Genomic DNA, 20250 nt, shown 5'->3' with positions numbered 1-20250 from the left:
AGCCATCTATGCACAGCGGGAGGCCGCACGGCGCTATCTATACACAGCAGGAGGCCGCACGTAGCCATCTATACACAGCAGGAGGCTGCACGGCACCATCTATACACAGCGGGAGGCCGCACGTAGCCATCTATACACAGCGGGAGGCTGCACGTAGCCATATATACACAGCGGGAGGCCACACGGTGCCATCTATGCACAGTGGAAGGCCGCACGGTGCCATTTATACACAGTGGGAGGCCGCACGTAGCCATCTATACACAGCGAGAGGCCGCACGTTGCCATCTATACACAGCGGGAGGCTGCACGTAGCCATCTATACACAGCAGGAGGCCGCATGGCGCCATCTATACACAGCGGGAGGCCGCACGGCACCATCTATACACAGCGGGAGGCCGCACGGCGCCATCTATACACAGCGGGAGGCCGCACGGCGCCATCTATACACAGCGGGAGGCCGCACGTAGCCATCTATACACAGCGGGAGGCCACACGTAGCCATCTATACACAGCGGGAGGCCGCTCGGTGCCATCTATGCACAGCGGAAGGCCGCACGTAGCCATCTATACACAGCGGGAGGCCGCACGGTGCCATCTATACACAGCGGGAGGCTGCACGTAGCCATCTATATACAGCGGAAGGCCGCGCAGTGACATCTATACACAGCAGGAGGCCGCATGGTGCCATCTATACACAGCAGGAGGCTGCCCGTAGCCATCTATACACAGCAGGAGGCCGCACGTAGCTATCTATACACAGGGGGAGGCTGCACGGCGCTATCTATACACAGCAGGAGGCCGCACGTAGCCATCTATACACAGCGGGAGGCCGCACGTAGCCATCTATACACAGCGGGAGGCCACACGATGCCATCTATATAGAGCGGGAGGCCGCACGGTGCCATCTATACACAGCGGGAGGCCGCACGTAGCCATCTATTCACAGCGGGAGACCGCACTGTGCCATCTGTACAGAGCGGGAGGCTGCACGTAGCCATCTATACACAGCGGGAGGCCACACGTAGTCTTCTATACACAGCGGGAGGCCACAGGTAGTCTTCTATACACAGCGGGAGGCCACACGTAGTCTTCTATACACAGCGAGAGCCCACACGTAGTCTTCTATACACAGCGGGAGGCCACATGTAGTCTTCTATACACAGCGGGAGGCCACACGTAGCCATCTATACACAGGGAGAGGCCGCACGGCGCTATCTATACATAGCAGGAGGCCGCACGTAGCCATCTATACACAGCAGGAGGCTGCACGGCACCATCTATACACGGCGGGAGGCCGCACGTAGCCATCTATACACAGCGGGAGGCCGCACGTAGCCATATATACACAGCGGGAGGCCACACGGTGCCATCTATACACAGCGGGAGGCCGCACGGTGCCATCTATACACAGTGGGAGGCCGCACGTAGCCATCTATACACAGCGAGAGGCCGCACGTTGCCATCTATACACAGCGGGAGGCTGCACGTAGCCATCTATACACAGCTGAAGGCCGCATGGCGCCATCTATACATAGCGGGAGGCCGCACGGCACCATCTATACACAGCGGGAGGCTGCACGGCGCCATCTATACACAGCGGGAGGCCGCACGGCGCCATCTATACACAGCGGGAGGCCGCACGTAGCCATCTATACACAGCGGGAGGCCACACGTAGCCATCTATACACAGGGGGAGGCCGCACGGTGCCATCTATGCACAGCGGCAGGCCGCACGTAGCCATCTATACACAGCGGGAGGCCGCACGGTGCCACCTATACACAGCGGGAGGCTGCACGTAGCCATCTATACACAGCGGGAGGCCGCTCAGTGACATCTATACACAGCAGGAGGCCGCATGGTGCCATATATACACAGCAGGAGGCCGCACGTAGCCATCTATACACAGCAGGAGGCCGCACGTAGCCATCTATACACAGCAGGGGGCCGCACATAGCCATCTATACACAGCGGGAGGCCACACGGCGCCCCCCAGATACAGCGGCAGGCCTCACGTAGCCATCTATACACAGCAGGGGGCCGCAAGTAGCCATCTATACACAGCAGGAGGCTGCACGTAGCCATCTATACACAGCAGGAGGCCGCACGGAGCCATCTATACACAGGGGGAGGCCGCACGGCGCTATCTATACACAGCAGGAGGCCGCACGTAGCCATCTATACACAGCAGGAGGCCGCACGTAGCCATCTATACACAGCGGGAGGCCGCACGGTGCCATCTATATAGATCGGGAAGCCGCACGATGCCATCTATACACAGCGGGAGGCCGCACGTAGCCATCTATTCACAGCGGGAGGCCGCACGGTGCCATCTATACACAGCGGGAGGCTGCACGTAACCATCTATACACAGCGGGAGGCCGCATGGCGCCATCTATACACAGCGGGAGGCCGCACGGCGCCATCTATACACAGCGAGAGGCCGCACGTAGCCATCTATACACAGTGGGAGGCCGCATGTAGCCATCTATACACAGTGTAGCATCGGCGTCTCTGCCCCCTGACAGGCAGAGACGCCGTCCCCCTTACCGCCGTGCTCCTGGCCCAGCGTCTTACGGGTCTCCTGCTGCTGCTGCTGCCGGCGCATGCAGCTTCCTGGGTATTGTGCTTAGGGCGCGCGCTCCCTCCCTCTCGCCGTCCTAAGGAGTCCCCGGAGGACTTCTCATATAAAAGGCACCTCCTCCAAAATGGAGGTGCCCGTGCAAGGTTGTAGCTTTGTGTTCTAAACTCTGCTTCAGCCCTCAGGTCCCGCTGCTAGTCTGACTATCAGTCCAGTCCGCTAGCCTGACTACCAATCCAGTCCGTCAGCCTGACTACCAGTCCAGTTCGCCAGCCTGACTTCCAGTCCAGTCCGCCAGCCTGACTACCAGTCCAGTCCGCCAGCCTGACTACCTGTCTCCGCCAACCAAGTACACTCTCCAGCCCGACGGTCTGCCTACTGTCCAAACCCGCCAGTCTGTCTATGGGCCAGACTTGCCTGCCTACCTGGAGAACGTACCAGTTACATGCCGTGCCTACCAGCCAGCCTACCTGGAGGCTCCTACCAGTTACCTGCCGTGCCTACCAGCCAGCCTACCTGGAGGCTCCTGCCAGTTACCCGTGGTGTCTGCCAGTCCGTCTATCCGGATCACCCGTCAGCCTGCCTGCCGTGCTTATCTGCTGTACCGGTCAATCCCTGCCTTCTGACCCGTGGGAGTCACCTGCTCTCATACAAGGACTGGCCCAGAGTAGCACTTGGTCCTTCTGCTCGGTCCTTCCCTGGTTCACGGAGTCGATTGAGCCGCTGTGCGACCTTGGTCAGTCCGAGTTGATACTTAGTTACGCCCCTCTGGTCCCTCCTTGCACCGCAGCACAGAGGTTCCACCACCCGGACCCGTAACAGTTTGCACGGGCCATGGAACCCGGTGGCCGCCAAGCTCCTTCGCTTGCTGACCTGTACCAGGAGGTTTCTCGTCAGAGATCCCTACAGGAAACCATCCTGACCTACCTGCGGTCTGTCAACTCTCGCCTGGACACGCTGTCCGTCCCACCTGTGTCCGTCTCGAGCTGAGTGACACCCGCTCCGGTGGTGCCTCGGCCTACCAGTGCCACGGCATCCAGCTCTGGACCCCGGCTCTCTGCGCCTCCTCATTTTGGCGGTGACCCCGTCTTATGTCGGGGTTTTCTGAACCAGTGCACGCTGCACTTTGAACGACTGGCACATCAGTTTCCCTCCGACCTGGCCAAGGTAGCGTTCATCATGTCTCACCTCACCAGGGAAGCATTGGCATGGCTAAACCCTCTATGGGAGAGAGGGGATCCCCTGGTGTCCGATCTTCCGGCTTTCCTCACTGCCTTCCGGAAGGTCTTCGATGAGCCCGGACGAAGGACTTCTACAGCCTCCTCATTGCTCCGTCTCCGCCAAGGGAGTCTCACCGTGGGCCAGTATGCCATACAGTTCCCTACCCTCGCTTCTGAGCTTGCCTGGAACAATGTGGCCCTGGTGTCCACCTTCTGGGAGGGTCTTTCCGGACGGATCAAGGACGAGCTAGCCGGCAAGGACATTCCTACCACCCTGGATGATCTGGTGTCACTAGCTACCCAGATTGACATCCGTTTCCTGGAATGTGCTAAGGAGACTACCCGGGAGAGAAGATTTCCTCGTCTTGCTCCTGTTTTCCAGAAAGCTGCCTCCCAACCAGCAACTCCCTGGGCACGCTCGCCTGAACCCATGCAGATCGACCAGACCAATATGGTCAAGTCTCTCCAAGAAACACGCCGAGCCGAGGGGAGCTGTTTCTACTGTGGTAGTAAGGAGCATCTGATCCATTCCTGTCCGGTGAAGCCGGGAAACTCCAGTGTCTAGGACCGCTCGGAGAGGTCGTCCTAGGCAAGAGTAAATCGTCTCCGTTCTTGACTTTATCCGTTTTTATTTCCTGTGGAGAGAACCGCTTCTTTGAAACCGCCCACCTAGATTCTGGAGCCCCTGGGAATCTCATTTCTCAGTCCCTTGTAGAGAAGTATCAAATTCACACCAAACCTCTTGCTGAACCATTGGCAGTCGCTTCAGTGGATGGAAGACTCCTTCTGGTGACCATCTTGCTCGTCACAAAGCCTGTAACCCTTCAGGTGGGAATGCTGCACTCGGAGAGGATCTCCTTCCATGTGCTATCCGGACTCTCTCACTCCCTTTTGCTAGGCCTACCCTGGCTACAGAGACATGAACCCGTTCTGAATTGGCGATCCGGTGAGGTGCTCCGTTGGGGGCAGGATTGCCATGAGACCTGCCTGGTTCCGGTTTGCCCAGCTCGACCTCCGTCTACTCCGGCTAATTTACCTGGTCTACCGGCACCTTACTGGTCCTATGCAGATGTCTTCGACAAGAAGGAAGCAGAGACACTGCCACCTCATAGGCCATATGATTGCCCTATTGACCTGGTACCTGGTGCCACTCCACACCGTGGGAGTATCTACCCCTTGTCTTTGGCCGAAACCCGGGCCATGTCGGAGTACATCAAAGAAAATCTGGCTAGGGGATTCATCCAGATATCTACCTCCCCGGCTGTAGCTGGATTCTTCTTAATAAAGAAAGACGGTTCACTACGCCCCTCTATTGATTATAGGGAACTCAACCAGATTACTATCAAAAATAAATACCCCCTGCCGCTCATCTCTGAGCTGTTCGACCGCCTTAAAGGCGTGAAGATGTTCACCAAGCTCGATCTTCGTGGGGCGTATAACTTGGTCCGGATCCGCCAAGGAAACGAGTGGAAGACTCGGGACGGCCACTATGAATACCGTGTGATGCCCTTCGGCCTCTGTAATGCTTCAGCCGTCTTCCAAGAACTAGTTAACGACATCTTCCGTGACCTCTTATATTCTTGCGTGGTGGTCTACCTGGACGACATCTTGGTCTTCTCTCCGGATCTTTCCTCACACCGGAGGGATGTTCGTCAGGTCCTGCTTAGGCTCAGGCAGAATCACCTATACGCAAAATTTGAGAAATGCCTCTTCGAGCAGACCTCTCTTCCATTCCTGGGCTATATTATCTCTAAGACTGGTCTACGGATGGACCCCGAGAAGGTCTCTGCCGTCTTAAAGTGGCCCCGACCGGAGGGGTTGAAGGCGATTCAGAGATTCCTGGGCTTCGCTATTACCGCCTCTTCACCCACATTTTTCTTCCCGGACTGCACCCATCTCTGCGCTCACCCGTAAGGGAGCAAATCCTAAGGAATGGACGTCCGAAGCGGAGGAGTCCTTCCTCTCCTTAAAACAAGCCTTCTCTTCTGCCCCGCTGCTGCACCGTCCGGATTGCAACAAACAGTTCTTTCTGGAGGTTGATACTTCCTCTTCCGGAGCCAGAGCGGTGCTTACCCAGAAATCTCCGTCCGGGAGAATAGTAACCTGCGGCTTCTTCTCCAAGCTTTTCTCCTTGTCCGAGTGCAACTATTCCATAGGAGACTGAGAACTGCTCGCCATCAAATTGGCGCTGGAGGACTGGTGTTACCTGCTAGAGGGGGCTCTGCACCCGGTGGTCATCTACACTGACCACAAAAACCTGGCATATCTACAAAATGCCAAAAGACTCAATCCGCGTCAGGCCCGGTGGTCTTTGTTCTTCGCCCATTTCAACTTTACCCTACATTACCGTCCTGCGGACAAGAATATTAAAGCCGACGCTTTGTCCCGATCCTTCCTGTCTTCCGATCAAGAGGAGGAGCCTATGCACATCATCGATCCCTCCAAAGTGATGAATGTGGCTCCCTTGGACCTGTCTCGTCTCCCACCCGGTAAGACGTTTGTAGCGGTTCCGGATCGTAAGAAGGTTCTTCACTGGGGTCATTCATCTAAACTAGCCGGCCATGCTGGCCAGAGGAAGACCTTCCTGCTCATTACCCGGCATTACTGGCCTTCCCTGCGCAAGGATGTTGTAGACTTCGTCACGGCCTGTTCATCCTGTGCCCGCAACAAGGTTCCCAGACATCTTCCAGCCGGCCGTCTCCTGCCACTTCCCATACCTGCTGCCCCTTGGCAACACATTGCTATGGACTTTATTACTGATCTCCCTGTTTCTGCCGGTTGTACTGTCATTTGGGTAGTCGCTGACCGCTTTTCTAAAATGGCCCACTTTATCCCTCTGCCTGGTCTCCCGTCTGCATCTGTGCTGGCTAAGGTCTTCATCCATCACATTGTTCGTCTCCACGGCCTTCCCCTCCACATTGTGTCTGATCGCGGGGTACAGTTTACTTCGCGCTTCTGGAGAGCTACGCGTAAGCTGCTGGATGTCTCCCTGGATTTCTCTTCTGCTTATCATCCTCAGTCCAATGGCCAAGTGGAATGTATCAACCAGATCCTTACGAGCTTCCTCCGGCACTTCGTCAACGCTCACCATACCGATTGGGTAGAGCTCCTACCATGGGCCGAGTTCTCTTATAACAACCATGAGAGCGAATCTTCTTCCAAGTCTCCGTTCTTTGTGGTCTACGGTCAACATCCCCGGATTCCGTTTCCCGTCTCCGCTTTAGTGGACATCCCTGCCGCGGAGTCTCTGGTCAGCGAATTTTCCACCATTTGGGAGGACACTAGGTCCGCACTTCTTCAATCCTCCGAGCGGATGAAGAGACATGCCGACAAGAGACGTCTGGACCCACCTCAATTCCGTCCAGGAGACAAGGTTCGGCTCTCCTCCAAACATGTTCGTCTCAAAATACCCTCCTATAAGTTGGGTCCACGGTTCATTGGTCCATTTGAAGTCCTCAAGCAAATCAATCCAGTGGCCTACAAGTTAAAACTCCCGACCACCTTGCGAATTCCCAACTCCTTCCTCGTATCTCTCCTCAAACCAGTTGTTCTTAATTCTTTTTCCGACGATCCAGGTACCTCCCCAGCTCCGGTCTCTGCTGAGGACGTCTATGAGGTAGAGAACATTCTGGCCACCAAGAGGGTAAGAGGAAAAACCTTTTTTTCTGGTGAATTGGAAGGGGTTTGGCCCAGAGGAGAGAACTTGGGAACCCAGGGAGAACATCCACGCCCCACTTCTTCTTAAAATTTTTTTTTCAGGCCTAAGAAAGAGGGGGCGTAAAGGGGGGGGGGTACTGTAGCATCGGCGTCTCTGCCCCCTGACAGGCAGAGACACCATCCCCCTTACCGCCGTGCTCCTGGCCCGGCGTCTTCCGGCTCTCCTGCTGCTGCTGCTGGTGCGCACAGCTTCCCGGGCATTGTGCTTAGGGCGCGGTGCGCGCTCCCTCCCTCTTTAAGGGGCCGCGCGCGCCGTCCTAAGGAGTCCCCGGCCAATGGCCGGAGGACGTCTCATATAAAAGGCACCTCCTCCAAAATGGAGGTGCCCATGCAAGGTTGTAGCTTTGTGTTCTAAACTCTGCTTCAGTCCTCAGGTCCCGCTGCTAGTCTGACTATCAGTCCAGTCCGCCAGCCTACCAGTCCAGTTCGCCAACCTGACTACCAGTCCAGCCCGCCAGCCTAACTACCAGTCCGCCAGCCTGACTACCAGTCCAGTCCGCCAGCCTGACTACCAGTCCAGTCCGCCAGCCTGACTACCTGTCTCCGCCAGCCAAGTACACTCTCCAGCCTGACGGTCTGCCTACGGTCCAATCCCGCCAGTCTGTCTATGGGCCAGGCTTGCCTGCCTACCCGGAGAACGTACCAGTTACATGCCGTGCCTACCAGCCAGCCTACCTGGAGGCTCCTACCAGTTACCTGCCGTGCCTACCAGCCAGCCTACCTGGAGGCTCCTGCCAGTTACCCGTGGTGTCTGCCAGTCCGTCTACCTGGATCACCCGTCAGCCTGCCTGCCGTGCTTATCTGCTGTACCGGTCAGTCCCTGCCTTCTGACCCATGGGAGTCACCTGCTCTCATACAAGGACTGGCCCAGAGTAGCACCTGGTCCCTCTGCTCGGTCCTTCCCTGGTTCACAGAGTCGATTGAGCAACCTTGGTCATTCCGAGTTGATACCTAGTTACGCCCCTCTGGTCGCTCCTTGCACCGCAGCACAGAGGTTCCACCACCCGGACCCGTAACACACAGCGGGAGGCCGCACGGTTCCATCTATACACAGTGGGAGGCTGCATGTAGCCATCTATACACAGCGGGAGGCCGCACGACGCCATCTATACACAGCAGGAGGCCACACATTGCCATCTGTACACAGCGGGAGGCCGCACGGCGCCATCTATTCACAGCGGGAGGCCGCACGGCGCCATCTATACACAGCGGGAGGCCACACGGCGCCCCCCCCAGAGACAAACACAAACATATACCGACATATAAATTCACGCATAAACACATTTGAAACACAAAAATACATATAAACAGACATCACACAATGATATCTGCCTGCACACAATCACTCACTCAATCACTCACTCTCACACACACACACACTCACCATCCCCCAGCTCCCGTCGTCCAGCTCCTCTCCGGTGGTAAGTAGCAGTGCAGGGCGCGCACTGCGTGACGTCACACTAGCAGACACGGCTGCGCACAGGGCCATGTCTCCTAGGGAAGTTAACAGGTGCAGTGCTGGCCCGGCCGAAGAAGAAGTAGCGGCCGTGCGCCGCTGCTGGGGGAGCGGTCCGGGGGCCCCCCCCCGCCTCTGGCTGCCGGTATGTGCCGCGGCGCCGCACATATTATAATGAGGGCAAATCTGGCCATGGACCCCCCAGGGCCCCGGGCAGTAGCCCAGATTGCCCTCATTATAATCCACCTATGTCTCCAGGCCATTACGAGTTCGTGAACACCAAACATGTACAGGTTCTTTTTTATTTAAGTGGTAAAAAAAAATCCAAAGTTTGCTAAAAAAAAAAAAAATGGTGCCATTTTCCGAGACCAGCAGCGTCTCCATTTTTTGGGATCGGGGCCGGGTGAGAGCTAGACTAGAAGCAGCAGTTGTCAGATTGCCTCTGCTGCATACAGGTGGGTGGCGCTCACAGCAATCGAGACATGGCAACCACAGGAGTCTGCTGCAGACCCAAGGTAGTCGTGCCCACACATCGGTGACCCGCGATCATGTGACGGGGTCACCGATGGGTGGGGCTAATGCTGCACTTCCAGCGCGACGATGTTAAATGCCGCTGTCAGAGATTGATCCACCCGCGGCTGTTGCGGGCACATGTCAGCAGTAGAAATCAGCTGACATGTGCCCAGTTCAGTGCGGGCTCAGCGCCGGAGCCCCAGCTGAACCGGGGGTGATGGCCTGCGGCGTACTAATACGCCACAGGCCAGAAAGGAGTTAATGTTTGGCCCCGATAAAATAAAGAAGCTTATACTCCCCTCCCTTGCCGGCGCCGTTCCATCGGTGTTGGCACTCTCGATCTCCGGGCTCTCATGAAGTGGTATGACAGGGACATATACAGACAATATAAACAATACAGTGTATCACATTTCAGCAGTTACAGGAGGATTGAGGGTCCTGCTCACAAGCTTACAATCTATATGGAAATGGGGGGACACAATAGGAAGAACATGGTCATCAGCCAGGATCTGTCTAAGTGCTGTAACTGTGGTATTTGGTGCATGGAGGATGTGGAGACAGGTGAATATGCAGGGGCAGATTAAGACTAACATTTAGGAGGGGACAGGGGAGAGTTAGGTTGGTGAGTTGAGGTGATCGGCTTGTCTAACAGATGTGTTTTTAAAGCAGGTTTGAAGACATGGGGGCTAGATATCAGTCGGATCGTTTGGGGCAGTGCATTCCAGAAAACTGGCGCGGCACGAGTATTGGACAACCCCATTTCAGAGACCGGCTTTGTTATTGTAGACATTTGCCAAACGATTATTCAGCTGACCACTCTGTCATGTGTATGAGCGGCTTTAGGCTGCGGTCAGACGGTCGTAGATTGTTTCTTACAAGAGAATTGGGCTGATTATGCTAATGTCACTCGCTGCAGACTGTCATAGTTTAAGCCAAGTGTTATCTTAGTGTGATCCGATTCTCTCACATGAGAGAATCGTATCACAGGTGTGGAGAAGACGGAGAACTTAATTTCTCCATCTTCTCCATTGTCTGAGTTAGGGTTCGGGTGACATCCGAGTGCAGTCTGATGTTCCACACGCACCCATAGACTTGTATGGGAGCTCATGATCCCATTTTCGGAGCCACTCGCATCATGCTGTGATTTTTTTTTTTTACTCATGCCGAATCACCATGAGAAAAAAAAATCTCAGATCTGCACAGCCCCATAGTATAACACTGAGCCGATCAAATATTGGACAGCACTCAGCCCTGTTATATGCCCTTAGACAGCGCTCTCATTCTCACAATGGCAGGTGTTGGAGGAGCATGTGATGAGTTGTGTCCATGGCCTCCTCCAATAGAAGACGACTGCATATATAATAGCTGTGTAGCAATTGAGGGAGCACAGATCAGGGGCAGGTGCCTGTAATCGACTAGTTGTACTATGCTTACAAAATTGCCGTCCAAAAGAGGAGCATATTAATTGCTCCGATCAGACGACTTGCCGGCATCTCATTTTGTAGCTGCCACTTGATGGGATTTCTGAGCGATTAAGGTGGAAGAAGTAGTAACTAAATAGACAAAACAAAGAAAAAAAATCAGCTTCAGGAATTTTTATTGAATCTGCTGTAAACTCGTAATGTACCTAATTGTGCTTCAGCTACAAGACACTGAACCCAGGAGCTGATTCTGCCATCAGAATCCCAGACGCTTTATTTTCCTTCTAGATTCCTGATGAGCGGCGGGTTACGTTGTCTCAAAGATTTCAGGAATTGGTCCTTGTCTCCTTTTCCCCAGGAATCAACATAACAGAAGAGCTGTCGCATCTTATTCTGAGGGGTGTTCATGCTGCGCACCGTGCTGTAGTCTTCACTCGTCAACAGCTTCCACTGAAAGAGATCATCTAGGATGGGATCCACCAAAGCCACCCTATCAACGAGCTGAGCGCGGTGTCTATCCACAAAATGCTCCTCCTCTGTAAGCAGAACATAGAACATGAGACGTGAGACTTTTCATCATACATGTCCTCATCTCCTCCTATCTGTCTGTTTATGGTCAAGTTGTGAGCAGGTTAAGTGAGAATCGTCTATAACATACTGATCTTGAATGTAGATTGTAAGCCCCAATGGGGTAACTGATGAAGATCTATGTAGGGTGTGGTGGAATCTGATGAAGCTATATAGGTGAGTATAATAATTTGTATGGAGCTTCGGCCTTTGGAGCTTTGTAGCCTTCTATCCCTGAGGATTCTTTTTTCTCGTGTAGTTCCTGTAGAGCTAGGAGACTTCTTTTATGTTCTCACCACTATCTGGGAATGACTTAGGGCTAGCCAGAGCTTGGTCCCCATTCTCCAGGAGCTGTCTGCGCAGTCTCAATGATGTCTGTGCCTACAGTGGGGGACAAAAAGTATTTAGTCAGCCACCAATTGTGCAAGTTCTCCCACTTAAAAAGATGAGGTCGGCCTGTAATTGACATCATAGGTCAACCTCAACTATGAGAGACAAAATGAGAAAACAAATCCTGATAATCACATTGTCTGATTTGGAAAGAATTTTTTTCAAATTTTGGTGGAAAATAAGTATTTGGTCGCCTACAAAAGTTCCTCTCAATACTTTGTTATATTTCCTTTGTTGGCAATGACAGAGGTGAAACGTTTTCTGTAAGTCTTCACAAGGTTGGCACACACTGTTGCTGGTATGTCGGCCCATTCCTCCATGCAGATCTCCTCTAGAGCAGTGATGTTTTGGGGCTGTCGCTGGGCAACACGGACTTTCAGCTCCCTCCAAAGGTTTTCTATAGGGTTTAGATCTGGAGACTGGCTAGTCCATTCCAGGACCTTGAAATGCTTTTTACGAAGCCACTCCTTCATTGCCCCGGTGGTGTGCTTGGGATCATTGTTATGCTGAAAGACCCAGCCACGTTTCATCTTCAATGCCCTTGATTATGGAAGGAGGTTTGCACTCAAAATCTCACAATACATGGCCCCATTCATTCTTTCATGTAAACGGATCAGTCGTCCTTGTCCCTTGGCAGAGAAACAGCCCCAAAACATGATGTTGCCACCCCCATGCTTCACTGTAGGTATGGTGTTCTTTGGATGCAACTCAGCATTCTTTCTCCTCCAAACACGACGAGTTGTGTCTCTACCAAACAGTTCTACTTTGGTTTCATCTGACCATATGACATTCTCCCAATACTCTTCAGGATCATCCAAATGCTCTCTAGCAAACTTCAGACAGGCCCGGACATGTAATGGCTTAAGTAGGGGAACACGTCTGGCACTGCAGGATCTGAGTCCCTGCCGGCGTAGTGTGTTACTGATGGTAGCCTGTGTAACGTTGGTCCCAGCTCTCTGCAGGTCATTCACTAGGTCCCCCCGTGTGGTTCTGGGATTTTTGCTCACCATTCTTGAGATCATTTTGACCCCACGGGGTGAGATCTTGTGTGGAGCCCCAGATCGAGGGAGATTATCAGTGGTCTTGTATGTCTTCCATTTTCTAATTATTGCTCCCACATTTGATTTCTTCACACCAAGCTGCTTGCCTATTGCAGATTCAGTCTTCCCAGCCTGGTGCAGGGCTACAATTTTGTTTCTGGTGTCCTTCGACAGCTCTTTGGTCTTCACCATAGTGGAGTTTGGAGTGTGACTGTTTGAGTTGCGGACAGGCGTCTTTTATACTGATAAAGAGTTCAAACAGGAGCCAGTCCTACAGGTAATGAGTGGAGGACAGAGGAGCCAGTACTACAGGTAATGAGTGGAGGACAGAGGAGCCAGTACTACAGGTAATGAGTGGAGGACAGAGGAGCCAGTACTACAGGTAATGAGTGCAGGACAGAGGAGCCAGTACTACAGGTAATGAGTGGAGGACAGAGGAGCCAGTACTACAGGTAATGAGTGGAGGACAGAGGCGCCAGTACTACAGGTAATGAGTGGAGGACAGAGGAGCCAGTACTACAGGTAATGAGTGGAGGACAGAGGAGCCAGCGCTACAGGTAATGAGTGGAGGACGGAGGAGCCAGTACTACAGGTAATGAGTGGAGGACAGAGGAGCCAGTACTACAGGCAATGAGTGGAGGACAGAGGAGCCAGCGCTACAGGTAATGAGTGGAGGACAGAGGAGCCAGTACTACAGGTAATGAGTGGAGGACAGAGGAGCCAGTACTACAGGTAATGAGTGGAGGACAGAGGAGCCAGTACTACAGGTAATGAGTGGAGGACAGAGGAGCCAGTACTACAAGTAATGAGTGGAGGACAGAGGAGCCAGTACTACAGGTAATGAGTGGAGGACAGAGGAGCCAGTACTACAGGTAATGAGTGGAGGACAGAGGAGCCAGTACTACAGGTAATGAGTGGAGGACAGAGGAGCCAGTACTACAGGTAATGAGTGGAGGACAGAGGAGCCTCTTAAAGAAGAAGCTACAGGTCTGTGAGAGCCAGAAATCTCGCTTGTTTGTAATTGACCAAATACTTATTTTCCACCAAGATTTGAAAAAATTTCTTTCCAAATCAGACAATGTGATTTTCAGGATTTGTTTTCTCCTTTTGGTCGAGGTCGACCTATGATGTCAATTACAGGCCTCTCTCATCATTTTAAGTGGGAGAACTTGCACAATTGGTGGCTGAATAAATACTTTTTTTCTCCTCTGTATGTATCAGGCTTCACTATATTCCTGACTGCCGGAATTTCATCCGTTATCGCTCAGTTTCTTCTATTACATTATTAGATACCGGTACAGATGTGTGTTCGACCTTGCTACTACTTTATTTTATCTTATCCTTTTACATTCCTCTATGAAATACTCCCCAGTTTACTTCTAGCAGTAACTCTTATAAAACGTCTTCTTCAGGATCCTAAGGAAGTCTCACAATGTGTCCATTACCTCCTGATGTCGCCCCCTGAGCGCTTCCCTCAATCAATGATCAGAAAGAAGAAAGCGATCAGCCGAGACAACGAAAGTCATGAAATTACATTGTGGTGAATAAAGTGTATAGTATGGGAATTGTATATATGCGGACAGGCGTGACGCCATTCTCCTGAGATGGTTTCAGACCTTTCTCCTAAGGTTTCTCGATCATTGTCATCTCACGGGAAGCTCAACCCACCCCCTTACATCAGCTCAACTGCTCTGCACTAATACAGAGATTCTTTGCTCAGTTTTATTTCACTTTCTGCCTTGAATACTTGGAAATATTATAAGGAGCCTCCAGTCTACTACTCACCTCTAGATTTTGCTCCTTCATCTTCTCCCATGGCTGATTCCTGGGATCCACAGCCGGTCACTGAAAACACAGAAGAGGAGCATTGACGTCTGACAAGTGAATATAATCCTGTTATCTGTGGTGTTACATAGGACTGCAGGTGACATCTACTATATTATCTGTACTCAGAGTTATCACTGTGTTATCTGTGGTGTTACATAGGACTGCAGGTGACATCTACTACATTATCTGTACTCAGAGAGTTATCACTGTGTTATCTGTGGTGTTACATAGGACTGCAGGTGACATCTACTACATTATCTGTACTTAGAGAGATATCACTGTGTTATCTGTGGTGTTACATAGGACTGCAGGTGACATCTACTACATTATCTGTACTTAGAGAGATATCACTGTGTTATCTGTGGTGTTACATAGGACTGCAGGTGACATCTACTACATTATCTGTACTCAGAGAGTTATCACTGTGTTATCTGTGGTGTTACATAGGACTGCAGGTGACATCTACTACATTATCTGTGCTCAGAGAGTTATCACTGTATTATCTGTGGTGTTACATAGGACTGCAGGTGACATCTACTACATTATCTGTACTCAGAGAGTCATCACTGTGTTATCTGTGGTGTTACATAGGACTGCAGGTGACATCTACTACATTATCTGTACTCAGAGAGTCATCACTGTGTTATCTGTGCTGTTACATAGGACTGCAGGTGACATCTACTACATTATCTGTACTCAGAGAGTTATCACTGTGTTATCTGTGATGTTACATAGGACTGCAGGTGACATCTACTACATTATCTGTACTCAGAGAGTTATCACTGTGTTATCTGTGGTGTTACATAGGACTGCAGGTGACATCTACTACATTATCTGTACTCAGAGAGTTATCACTGTGTTATCTGTGGTGTTACATGGGACTGCAGGTGACATCTACTACACTATCTGCACCCAGAGAGTTAACACTGTGTTATCTGTGGTGTTACATAGGACTGCAGGTGACATCTACTACATTATCTGTACTCAGAGTTATCGCTGTGTTATCTGTGGTGTTACATAGGACTGCAGGTGTCATCTACTACATTATCTGTACTCAGAGAGATATCACTGTGTTATCTATGGTGTTACATAGGACTGCAGGTGACATCTACTACATTATCTGTACTCAGAGTTATCACTGTGTTATCTGTGGTGTTACATAGGACTGCAGGTGACATCTACTACATTATCTGTGCTCAGAGAGTTATCACTGTGTTATCTGTGGTGTTACATGGGACTGCAGGTGACATCTACATTATCTGTACTCAGAGAGATATCACTGTGTTATCTGTGGTGTTACATAGGACTGCAGGTGACATCTACTACATTACCTGTAGTACTGGCTCCTCTGTCCTCCACTCATTACCTGTAGGACTGGCTCCTGTTTGAACTCTTTATCAGTATAAAAGACGCCTGTCCGCAACTCAAACAGTCACACTCCAAACTCCACTATGGTGAAGACCAAAGAGCTGTCGAAGGACACCAGAAACAAAATTGTAGCCCTGCACCAGGCTGGGAAGACTGAATCTGCAATAGGCAAGCAGCTTGGTGTGATAGGTGACTGCTGGGTGTAACGTGTGCCCCATGCTGTAATGTGTGCACTGTGTGTGCGCTCTGCTTGTGATAGGTGCCTGCTGGGTGTAACATGTGCCTCATGCTGTAATGTGTGCACTGTGTGCGCACTCTGCTTGTGATAGGTGCCTGCTGGGTGTAACGTGTGCCTCATGCTGTAATCTGTACACAGTGTCTGCGCTCTGCTTGTGATAGGTGCCTGCTGGGTGTAACATGTGCCTCATGCCTGTATTGTATGCACAGTGTGTGCGCTCTGCTTGTGATAGGTGACTGCTGGGTATAACATGTGCCCCATGCTGTAATGTGTGCACTGTGTGCGCACTCTGCTTGTGATAGGTGCCTGCTGGGTGTAACGTGTGCGTCATGCTGTAATCTGTACACAGTGTCTGCGCTCTGCTTGTGATAGGTGCCTACTGGGTGTAATGTGTGCCCCATGCTGTAATGTGTGCACTGTGTGTGCGCTCTGCTTGTGATAGGTGACTGCTGGGTGTAACATATGCCCCATGCTGTAATGTGTGCACAGTGTGTGCGCTCTGCTTGTGATAGGTGCCTGCTGGGTGTAACGTGTGCCCCATGCTGTAATGTGTGCACTGTATGTGCGCTCTGCTTGTGATAGGTGCCTGCTGGGTGTAACATGTGCCTCATGCTGTAATGTGTGCACTGTGTGTGCGCTCTGCTTGTGATAGGTGCCTGCTGAGTGTAACATGTGCCTCATGCCTGTATTGTATGCAGTGTGTGCGCTCTGCTTGTGATAGGTGACTACTGGGTATAACATGTGCCCCATGCAGTAATGTGTGCACTGTGTGTGCGCTCTGCTTGTGATAGGTGCCTGCTGGGTGTAACATGTGCCTCATGCAGTAATGTGTACACAGTGTCTGCGCTCTGCTTGTGATAGGTGACTGCTGGGTGTAACGTGTGCCCCATGCTGTAATGTGTACACAGTGTGTGCGCTCTGCTTGTGATAGGTGACTGCTGGGTGTAACATGTGCTCCATGCTGTAATGTGTGCACAGTGTGTGTGCTCTGCTTGTGATTGGTGCCTGCTGGGTGTAACATATGCCTCATGCTGTAATGTGTGCACTGTGTGTGTGCTCTGCTTGTGATAGGTGCCTGCTGGGTGTAACATGTGCCTCATGCTGTAATCTGTACACAGTGTCTGCGCTCTGCTTGTGATAGGTGACTGCTGGGTGTAACGTGTGCCCCATGCTGTAATGTGTACACAGTGTGTGCGCTCTGCTTGTGATAGGTGACTGCTGGGTGTAACATGTGCTCCATGCTGTAATGTGTGCACTGTGTGTGCGCTCTGCTTGTGATAGGTGCCTGCTGGGTGTAACATGTGCCTCATGCTGTAATGTGTGCACAGTGTGCGCGCTCTGCTTGTGATAGGTGCCTGCTGGGTGTAACGTGCGCCCCATGCTGTAATGTGTGCACTGTGTGTGCGCTCTGCTTGTGATAGGTGCCTGCTGGGTGTAACGTGTGCCCCATGCTGTAATGTGTGCACAGTGTGTGCGCTCTGCTTGTGATAGGTGCCTGCTGGGTGTAACATGTGCCTCATGCTGTAATGTGTGCACTGTGTGTGCGCTCTGCTTGTGATAGGTGCCTGCTGGGTGTAACATGTGCCTCATGCTGTAATGTGTGCACAGTATGTGCACTCTGATTGTGATAGGTGCCTGCTGGGTGTAACATGTGCCTCATGCTGTATTGTATGCACAGTGTGTGCGCTCTGCTTGTGATAGGTGCCTGCTGGGTGTAACATGTGCCTCATGCTGTAATGTGTGCACTGTGTGTGCGCTCTGCTTGTGATAGGTGCCTGCTGGGTGTAACATGTGCCTCATGCTGTAATGTGTGCACAGTGTGTGCGCTCTGCTTGTGATAGGTGACTGCTGGGTGTAACGTGTGCCTCATGCTGTGATGTGTGCACAGTGTGTGCGCTCTGCTTGTGATAGGTGACTGCTGGGTGTAACGTGTGCCCCATGCTGTAATCTGTGCTCAGAGAGTTATCACTGTGTTATCTGTGGTGTTACATAGGACTGCAGGTGACATCTACTACATTATCTGTGCTCAGAGAGTTATCACTGTGTTATCTGTGGTGTTACATAGGACTGCAGGTGACATCTACTACATTATCTGTACTCAGAGAGTCATCACTGTGTTATCTGTGGTGTTACATAGGACTGCAGGTGACATCTACTACATTATCTGTACTCAGAGAGTCATCACTGTGTTATCTGTGCTGTTACATAGGACTGCAGGTGACATCTACTACATGATCTGTACTCAGAGAGTTAACTCTGTGGTGTTACATAGGACTGCAGGTGACATCTACTACATTATCTGTACTCAGAGAGTTATCACTGTGTTATCTGTGGTGTTACATAGGACTGCAGGTGACATCTACTACATTATCTGTACTCAGAGAGTTATCACTGTGTTATCTGTGGTGTTACATAGGACTGCAGGTGACATCTACTACATTATCTGTACTCAGAGAGTTATCACTGTGTTATCTGTGGTGTTACATAGGACTGCAGGTGACATCTACTACATTATCTGTACTCAGAGAGTTATCACTGTGTTATCTGTGGTGTTACATAGGACTGCAGGTGACATCTACTACATTATCTGTACTCAGAGAGATATCACTGTGTTATCTGTGGTGTTACATAGGACTGCAGGTGACATCTACTACATTATCTGTACTCAGAGAGTTATCGCTGTGTTATCTGTGGTGTTACATAGGACTGCAGGTGACATCTACTACATTATCTGTACTCAGAGAGTTATCGCTGTGTTATCTGTGGTGTTACATAGGACTGCAGGTAACGCACTGCATAGATCTGTAGAGGCGTTTATATGCTTCTTACCTTCCATTATAGCCTTCTTGAGCTCCTCCGCCTCCTTATTCTCGTTGATGGCTTGTAGGACAGTCAGGGTCACCTCAGTCCCATAGTTCTCCTTGTAGTATCTGAGGAGGAGCTCGGCAGTGTCCAGCTCGTCGGCTTCCTGCAGCGTACCTTTGGGGATCTTGCTATATCCTTCCTTGATCTCTATGTCGTTTAACTTGTTCTTGAACTTCTTAAATGATTTTCTTTCCAAGTTTTCCAGCGTGTGGATCAGGACGTCTTTCACCGTCCTCCCCATCTCCCGCTAAGCGGAGACTCTACAGGTCTCTACAGGTGATCCCGTCTCTCCGTGGAGGATCCCGTGGAGGAGATCTGCCAACAAAGCAGCAGTCAGGATTGAAACCGAAAGGAAGAAGTTTTTTGCACAATTTCCTGTTATTTTTCTTCTTGTCTTTTCTCCATTAGTTTGTGATTCCGCCTTCTTCTTAAGAATAGTCGCTTTTTTGGACCCGTCTTCCTCATCAGGGAGGAGGAGCTGTAGGGGTTAAAATATTCATCTTGTTGTTCTTCACTTACAGCACGATGTAATAGACCCAAAGGAGAAATCCAGTGTTCTTTCCGGGCCTCCCTGTGAGAAGAGGCCGACTTCAGTTCCTGGACAAAGTTCAATTCCAGCAAGAAATGTTTATCTTATGCAGTCAGCACTGATACATGTGGTCACAGAGTACAAGGCATAGACCAGGTATACAACACAGGCATGAGGCACACGTTACACCCAGCAGGCACCTATCACAAGCAGAGCGCGCACACAGTGCACACATTACAGCATGAGGCACACGTTACACCCAGCAGGCACCTATCACAAGCAAAGCGCACACACTGTGCACACATTACAGCATGGGGCACATGTTACACCCAGCAGGCACCTATCACAAGCAGAGCGCGCACACTGTGCACACATTACAGCATGGGGCACACGTTACACCCAGCAGGCACCTATCACAAGCAGAGCGCACACACAGTGCACACATTACAGCATGGGGCACACGTTACACCCAGCAGGCACCTATCACAAGCAGAGCGCGCACACTGTGCACACATTACAG

The 20250-nt window shown here is 51.4% G+C and overlaps 1 protein-coding gene across 1 annotated transcript; it reads right to left on the bottom strand.

Annotated features, from left to right (window-relative positions):
• Positions 1–11065: 11065 nt before the first annotated feature.
• On the bottom strand, positions 11066–19838 carry LOC141161251 (apoptosis-associated speck-like protein containing a CARD). Its single transcript, XM_073646035.1, has 3 exons — positions 19166–19838; positions 14689–14748; positions 11066–11442 (listed from the first exon to the last, which is right to left on the bottom strand). The coding sequence occupies exons 1-3, from the start codon at positions 19440–19442 to the stop codon at positions 11180–11182; spliced, it is 600 nt and encodes a 199-aa protein (XP_073502136.1). The 5' UTR covers positions 19443–19838; the 3' UTR covers positions 11066–11179.
• Positions 19839–20250: the final 412 nt, after the last annotated feature.

Source organism: Phyllobates terribilis, unplaced genomic scaffold, assembly GCF_046119375.1.
Source record: "Phyllobates terribilis strain yellow unplaced genomic scaffold, ASM4611937v1 Scaffold_9__5_contigs__length_417890890, whole genome shotgun sequence".
NCBI classification, from domain to species: domain Eukaryota; kingdom Metazoa; phylum Chordata; class Amphibia; order Anura; family Dendrobatidae; genus Phyllobates; species Phyllobates terribilis.
The sequence above is the reverse complement of the archived record's forward strand: the minus strand, read 5'-3'. Positions and strand labels throughout refer to the sequence as shown.

What these genes read in the sequence shown, in the direction of transcription:
- LOC141161251 (XM_073646035.1), bottom strand. Translation starts at nt 19,442, where the DNA reads ATGGGGAGGACGGTGAAAGACGTCCTGATCCACACGCTGGAAAACTTG. An exon ending in CAAGAAGGCTATAATGGAAG is followed by an intron (nt 14,749 to 19,165) that starts GTAAGAAGCATA and finishes CTGTGTTTTCAG; the next exon opens with TGACCGGCTGTGGATCCCAG. An exon ending in TGAAGGAGCAAAATCTAGAG is followed by an intron (nt 11,443 to 14,688) that starts GTGAGTAGTAGA and finishes TTCTGCTTACAG; the next exon opens with AGGAGGAGCATTTTGTGGAT.